At 38.3% G+C, this 8,152-nt stretch overlaps 1 protein-coding gene across 1 annotated transcript in view; it reads left to right on the top strand.

Annotated features, from left to right (window-relative positions):
* Armh4 (armadillo like helical domain containing 4) overlaps nt 1–7,882 on the top strand; it is a 99,005-nt gene extending 91,123 nt beyond the window's left edge. The window contains exons 6-7 of the mRNA XM_031361496.1: nt 5,380–5,514; nt 5,710–7,882. Of these exons, the coding sequence (XP_031217356.1) occupies nt 5,380–5,514; nt 5,710–5,778 (204 nt within the window). The 3' untranslated portion in view covers nt 5,779–7,882. The remainder of the gene's footprint in view (nt 1–5,379; nt 5,515–5,709) is intronic.
* Nucleotides 7,883–8,152: the final 270 nt, after the last annotated feature.

Below are 8,152 nucleotides of genomic sequence, written 5' to 3'. Positions count from 1 at the left end.
GCTGAGAATGAAGTCACTCACTCAAGTCAAATAGCTTTGACCATAGCAAGAAGTCTGTATCCAAAATCAAACCTACAATTCCTTTCTTGGTGCAGCGGAACTATCAACTCTCAGCTTAGCTACGATGGAGGTAAAATCCTTTGGTGATGTGAGGGTCATTGAAGTGCAGCCTTATTACAATGAAACCCAATCTCTAAAAATTGTTCTTATTTTTGGCTTTTACCGCAGTAAGAGCCAAGATTTTAAACTCTACTAAATACAAAACAAACAAAAAGACTTTATATATTCATGTTCATTTAAGAAAATACTAGTAGTGATGTATTATTTTTAGGTATACAGCTAATATGTTTGGAGTTATTTAAAATTTATATTGAGAGAAATGTATTTTCACTATTGCTGTAGATGAGCATCTACATAAGACTATTAAATTGATTGTTGTTTTATATCAAACAACTTTTATAATACTTATGTTTATTGTTATAAAATTTTATAAATTTTAAGGAATATGACAAAAAAGATATTGTAGGTATTGAAGGGGGGTCTATGGGAGGAGCAGTGGTACAAAAGGGAAACAAGAATGATTCAATTCTATTTAATTAAAATATGTTTTTAAATCTTAACAAATTCAGATAAATTGAAATCATGTAACTTTTCTCATCATAATGCAATAAAAGTTTACAAAAAAAAAAAAGTCTAGTAGGGCAGGAACCTGGAGGCAGGAACTGTTGTAGAGGCCATGAAAGAGTGCTGCTTACTGGCTTGCTCTTCATGGTTTGCTTAGCCTGCTTTCTTATAGAACTCAGGACCCCTAGCCCAGGGGTGGCATCACTACAATAGGCTGGGCCTTCCCACATAAATTACTAATTAACAAAATGCCTACATGCTTACCTGAAGCATGATCTTATGAAGATATTTTCTTAGTCAAGGTCCTCCCTCCTCTCAGATAACTATACTTTGTGTCAAGTGGACATAAATCTAGCCAGAGCACGTGGATGTGTCATCTTCATGTTGAACTGATCCTTCAATCATACTCAGCTTCATGGAAGCCAAGGGAGGAGAAATAATCTTAATTCTGCCCCATGCCAGATTAGAAATTGTTTAGCTACTAAGAAAGGACAATGGATATTGACAGACTATTAATTTCCATAACCTTAGCTTTTTTTGATTAAATGTACATATTGATGGTGTTTGTTAGACCAAGCTTATCTTGATTACCTGATAATGTCTTTTCAACATTAAAATTGCTTCTCAGAAATAAATATAATATGATTAGATCACATGACAAAGACTAGTGCTGGTGTTAGGTCACCAAAGCCATTCTGTGTCTTCTTCTTTTAAAAAAGCATCCAGCAAAGAATGACCCTTCATAGCCATTGTCACTCAAGGTCAAGTCTGGACCAGCATCTTCTGATACCTTGGGAGCTTGTCAGAAATGCAGGTTCTCAGATTTCACTCCAGACCTCTGAGTCAGAAATTATGAAGATGTGGCCCAGTAGTCTGTGTTAGCAAGTGTGACATGTCACTCTGATATGTTTTTTAGCTGGAGAGATACTGCTGCTTAGAGAGCCCAAGGGCCAGTCTCAATCCAGAAGATCTGAGGCAATAGAGGATGATATGCACTTATTTGCTTGTTTATTTGTTTAGACAGAGTCTCATGTAGCCCAGGCTGACCTCTCACTCACTACGTAGTTGAAGATTGTAGCTACTTGTATTCTCATGCTAGTTATGTTCCCCCAAAACCTATTTGTAGTGTCTTGCACATAAGGCACTGAGAGACCCTGACCCCAGTTGGTTCTAATTGGTAAATAAAGATGCCAACTGCCAATGGCTGGACAGAGCAGACAGGGGTGGGACTTCTAGGATTCCTGGGCTAGGGAGAGATTGGAAAATAAGGAAGGAGATCCACCAAGATGGGAGAAGAAGAAAGACGCTATACCCAAGAAGGTGCAGGACAGAGAACATAGCTGCCATGTAACAGCCAGGGAAGAGTGGCCCTCTTGGTCCCCGAACTGGTTCTAGGGCAGCAAAGATGGAATATAGATTCTAGTAAGTGACATCTTGGGAATATTGGGGAGGGGTAGATTGGCCACGTAGAAGTTTAGGAAGTGGCCCAGCCATTGAACTGATTAAGGCTACGTGCATGTGTCTTTCATTTGGGAACCCAGAACATTGGGGCAGGTAGCAAAGAACATGCTGCAGCTGCCATTATCAATTTGAGTAGCTTTAATTGGGTATAGTTACAGAAGATAGTTTTAAAGTTTCATCTTCCTGCCTCCATGTCTCAAATGCTGTGACTATAGGTGTGTGGCACTATTCTTGGTTTAATGAGGTGCTAGAGAGTGAACCCAAGGCCTTGTACATGACAGGCAAGTAGTCTACCAACTGACCTACATCCTTAGTGCCTTTCATGGGTCCCTTCCTACAGCTTTCTTGAAAACAGATGTTACTAAACAAATGTATTTTTTTTTTCATCTCAAAGGCAAGCATAAATTCAACTATATCCAGTCAGATTTTGGTTTACAATATTCTTTAAATGCTTAAATTTTAGAGGGAAAATTTACAATTCATAGACAAGATATAAAAATAAGGATAGCACCAGTAATAACTCTTCTGTCTTTACCACCTTTAATCTTGATGTACTAACTCTCAATATACTCTGCCTTTGATTTTTTATCTGTAGACATAGCCTCTTTCTAATTTTACCTGAACTATCTGACTATGGCCTATTTGTCCCTAATTTTTCAGTCTGTGCTTTCTAAGAATAGGGACATTCTGCTATCAAAACTTACTACACTTCTAACTTGAGCCCATGTAACATAGCTAGAGTATGCCTTTATGTTCTCGGGTATTTAGAGTACAACTTTTCAACAGACCTGAAATGCCCTTCATGAAATAGAATATCTATCATTTTAGGCTTGTCAGCTGTTTTGACCTGATTAGACTCAGTTTGTACAGTATTGGTTGGAAAAGCTCATGGGTAAATGATATCTTTAGGATGCCATTTCTGAATATATATGCACAGCCAATGCATTTGTTTGATTCTGAACAAAGAAAAGCTCCTAGGCACAATTGATAACTTAAAAAATAAGTGTGTACCATCTTAATTTATTTCTGAAAAATGAAGTGATAGGCAGCTTTGAGGGAGACATGATTTGCTTTAGTCAGCTTTGAAGAACAAATTGTTATGTTGTCTTGGAAGGTAGGCTGAGGGCTATATTATCATCCTATAATTTATCTGTAATTTGAAGGCAAGGTAAATCTCATTTAAAGGTGGAAGGTATAACTAATTTTTTTGAATGTGACATATGACAAAAGTGATACATTTTGGAACACCCACGTTGTTCATAAGGAGTTATGCTATAGTGCTGCAGGAGGCTCAGGCAGTGGCTGTCAAGTTGATATTTCACAAAGTAAAATATTGTCCTGTGAATGTACAACCTAGAAGAGGTTCATTTACGGGGCTAAAAGTTGATCATTCCTTATATTAAATATGTGTATGCATTTCTATGCACTGAAAATACTGGGTTTTTTAAAATCTGTATTTTGGTGAGAGCACCAGAGATTTTGTATTGTCCAATATTTCCTTATATAGAAGATTATAGAGTTTTTATAAGACTCAAGCAGGTCTGCAAGAGTTTTAGGCAAACTTTGATTTTTCTACAAAGTACATGAATTTGTTGAAGAATGACTGGACTTTATTTCTCTATTGAAAGCACTACACTGACTTAAAAGAAACCCGTTATTCTTAAATTAATGAAACACTTTTCATATTTTGCCCCAATTTAAAATTCTGGGATGTAAGAACAATGAGGGGGTTGCTGAGGGTGTGTTGTTTTGTGGGAGTGCCTCTGCTACTTCACATACAGGTTTAGAAAAAGAATTAAAGCCTACAGGGCTCAGTGCTTTCTAAAAAATCTCTCTCTCTCTTTCTCTCTCTCTCTCTTTCTTTCTCTCTCTCTCTGTATGTGTCTGTCTGTCTGTCTGTCTGTCTCATTTTAGCTCCTTCTAAGAGACACTAGAAATAGCTTTGCTAGATAAGCAATTAAATAGTGAGGAGCTAGGGAGATGGCTCAGTGGTTTAAGAGCACTTGTGGTTCTTGAGGAGGACCAAGTTCTGTTCCCAGAACCCATGTGGTAGCTCTGGTAGTAACTCTAGTGCTAGGCGATCGATGCTTTCTTTTGGTCTCTTCAGAGACTTCATGTACTTGATGACACACATATGCACTCAGGCACACACATATACATCTCACAGGCATAAACTACATAAAGAAATCTTATTAAAATGGAGACATAGAAGACTGGTGCTTTCTCAGAAAAATATCTGCATACTTATTCTAGATTTTAAAAAGTTATAACTGTAATATATTTTTTTCAGTAGGGGTGTAAGCCTTATTCTCTTCCAGGAAAAGGTTAGTATATACACATGCAGCCCACAAGGGTTTTACTGCAAAGATCTACCTCAGAACAAAAGGCCTTTCTCCAAGAGTGGATGGGACTTGAGCTGTTCACTGAAGCGTAGGGATGTGCTCGATCACACAGTTCTTAGGACAGAAGTGTCCGTAGTGATCTTGGGTGTGCTACAAGCACCTGAGGCTCCTACAAAAGTAGCCTTGCTGCTGGCAGTGATCTTTGTGTCATTTTTGACCACTTCTTCCCTGGGACTGAGGACACTCTCTGGTTTTGTTCACTGAGGCACATTACTTCTCTCGGAGATGCATTTCACATGCACATCTCCTCGTTCGTGTCTTCCAACAATTAAACCTACCTCTTCTTTCGTGCTCCTGTCCCTTCCCTGGCTGTTTGCAACACTCTTGCCTCCTACACACATGCACTTTTATCCTTCTTTCCTTACTGTAATACAGTGGGGAAAAGTGAGTGCTGAGGGGAGGCAGGGAGGGTAAGAGAGTGTCAACCCCGCCTTTACCCTCCAAGGAACACAGTATTTCAGAGGACACTTCAAGCCTTTGGCATTCGACTCAGGCTGTTTCCAATTTATTGCATTTTAATAGCCCTGGCATTCTCAGAAGCCCACTCCATCCATCTTTAGTACAAATTATATTTCTTGTCATCAAAAATTGATGTTGACAAATGTGCATAATCAAGTGGCTGGAGGGGCCACTAGGTCTGGCTGATTTATTTCAGACCATACTTCTAAGGGATTTGAAATAATAATAATTTTTTAAAAGCTCATTACATTTTCTGTTGCTTTCTTCCCCCAAAGCAGTACCTTTGTTCTAGGTTCCTTTTTAAATTATAGCACAGCAGACAGAAAAATTCAAAGCGTCTAAAACCTGCTGCCATGTAGCAGGAAAAAGGAACTGAGAACCTGGTGCTCTGTCTAACATCCTAATACACAAGTCTCTCTCCTTCTCTGTCCAGGCAGGCTACATGTCTGGAATGCTGGTGCCTGTTGGGGTAGGGATAGCTGGAGCCTTGTTCATCTTGGGAGCGCTATACAGCATTAAGGTTATGAATCGCCGAAGAAGAAATGGATTCAAAAGGCATAAAAGGAAGGTATGGAAGAAACAAAAGCAAACCTCATCCTTTGCTGCTAGCCTGATTGCTTGATAAAGTACCAAGGGTTTAATGGAGCAAGAAAGACTCCTGTTCAGGGTGCTTTGTGTTAGCTACTCCTTTATTCTTTAGAGTGGGTCTGCTTCTGGGCTTAGCAGAGAAAGAATTTAATGCCTTCCTATTTTCTTTCCCCAGCAGAGAGAATTCAACAGCATGCAAGACAGAGTGATGCTGTTAGCTGATAGCTCTGAAGATGAATTCTGAACCGGACTTGAATTTAACTGAGATATTCCATGAAATTATTATTTTATTTTCTATTTGAAGGCAAAAAGAAGAAAGAGAATAAATAAGTAAGAAAGAACAGTATCTCACCACCTTGCTGCTACCAGGCCTTCGGTCCAGCCCCAGTCTCTGCTGGAGAGTAGATTTTTCTCTTGTGCTCAGCAGAAAAACCACGCTGTACCCTAAATGCAGCATGCAGTGTTTGGCTATTCTGTAGTGTGTATGTCATCAACAAGGGCTGCAATTTAGAAACATATAGGATACATGTTCAGTGGGAGTTAGGTAGAATAAATATTTGGTATTTTTTCATTGGTTTGGATTACTGGACTGAAGTTGATGGTGTCACCACCAAGGCATCATTGACTCTGATAGATAAATTCTAAGGAAGAGTAACTTTTCATAATCCTTCCCTACCTTTTCGAAGTTGTTGGCTTTGGTGTACACTATCCCTGCATCAAAGACTAGTTACCACTTGGAATGATATTTTTTTCCCTGAGATATCTCAGCCTATTAGAGTTATATGCAGGTCTGTGTGTATGTTGCATTAAACTTTCCAGCCTCTTCGTTTTTATTATTTTTCTCTTTCTTAGTCTTGCTATTAGTAAGAGAAAAAATACACCAGAAATTATACATTACATAAATCCTTAACCTTAATTTATGCTTGCTTTCTAAAATAGTGTGACTAAATTCAATGCATATACTGAAAGATTCTTATTTGTTTATCATTATGAGATATTCTTTTGGTATAATACTGAAATTAGCTAAGAAATAAGAATGATATCAAAATGAGGATGTACAAGCTCCCAGAGTGTTTGTCCCTGCCATTTGGGTCTACGTTTATGTGGTCATTACTTTTCCATATTTATATTATTATAGAAGGAGTGGGCTTTGGGGCTTCAATAGATAAGTTCAGCATTCTTTAGAGAAGATGGCCCAGTGGTCAGAGTTTTCATGTACAAAGGATCTTTGGGCATCCCTCATGGGGATAATGGACTGTTAGATCCTCTCTCATTTTTCATGGAATGTAGTTTTCTCTTCTATACCAAATAACACATTCAAACACCCTCTTTGAATCTGGATATTTGAGAATTTTGGTTCATCAGATTTAACAATGTGGCTTGAATCATTTCTAAAGACAGATAAAATTTATCAATAATGCTGTGTGTTTATGAACTCCAAACAAAACAAAACAAAACCAGTCAGGAGCCAAATCAAATGTACCAGGGTCTTTTTTGGAGTTAGTTCAGGCTCAACTCACCACAGACCCACACAATGGTTCTGGTGGGAGAAAAGCTCTGAACATTCATTGAAACAAGGTTTTATAGACAGCAGCAAGCAAGGGTGAGTGTTTCTAGCCCGGCAAGCATCTAATTAGGGTGCTATTGTGGCCTTTAGTATAATTGGCTAGTGCTGGGAGCCAAACCACAAACTTAACTGCTTTCTTCCAAATTGGTGGTTGTTAGGTAGAGAGCGGGCTTGTTGGGGGTTAACCTCGAAACTGGTGCTAAATGCATTTGTTGGAGTTAGCCTAGAAACTAGCTCAGGTTTTGTTGGAGGTATAGAAGGAGTGGACTTTTGGTCTTCAATAGATAAGTCCAACATTCTTTAGAGAAGATGGCCAAGGGGCCAGAGTTCTCATGTACAAAGGATCTTTGGCCATCCCTTAGAAACTGATGATAGGTATCAGCCTGTTAGTTTACTTGAGTTCAAACTTAGGTCAGGTTCTCTTAAGATGGAGTTTGAGCCCAAAAATTTGGTCTCTCACTGTTACTATGGAGAATTTGTTCATAGCCATTAGAGCCTATTCTACTATGACAGGGTCAATTTAATTACTCCTGATGGCTTCTGGGTGAGGAAGGACACATGTTTCTATTTTCTGTTCTACTGAAGATGGAACTAAAGTAGAGAAAAGAAAAAATCATCAGTTTTATCTGTAGCATCAGCATGAGGAACACCTTGGACACAAACTATATACTGGCCTTTTTCCATGACATTGGAAGGTCCTTCTTTAAAGTCAAATCTACTTCATCAAAAAACATTTATCATTAATTTCTGTGTTTGTTAAATAAATGAATCTTTCGTACAAGTTCTTTCCTCCCACACGAATTTAAGTATCATCTCTAGGGAACTAATGGGAAATTTTCATGGAACCCATTTTTGAATGCTGGCTGCCTCACAAAAATATTTTTCCTAAGTTTAATTCTTTTGGTTAAGAAATCAAATGTATAAAGTTGATGAAGAGAAATGAAAAGTCTCATGGAGCAAATAAAAGCTAGCCATCCATAAATCAGGCTGAAGTCAGAGTTTTTAAAAAGTGGAGTATGAGTCATGACTCTCATCAGTGAGTCACAGTTAC

The sequence above is a fragment of the Mastomys coucha genome, unplaced genomic scaffold (assembly GCF_008632895.1).
Source record: "Mastomys coucha isolate ucsf_1 unplaced genomic scaffold, UCSF_Mcou_1 pScaffold9, whole genome shotgun sequence".
NCBI classification, from domain to species: Eukaryota; Metazoa; Chordata; class Mammalia; order Rodentia; family Muridae; genus Mastomys; species Mastomys coucha.
Note: the sequence above shows the minus strand (reverse complement) of the source record. Positions and strands in the feature narration are given on the sequence as shown.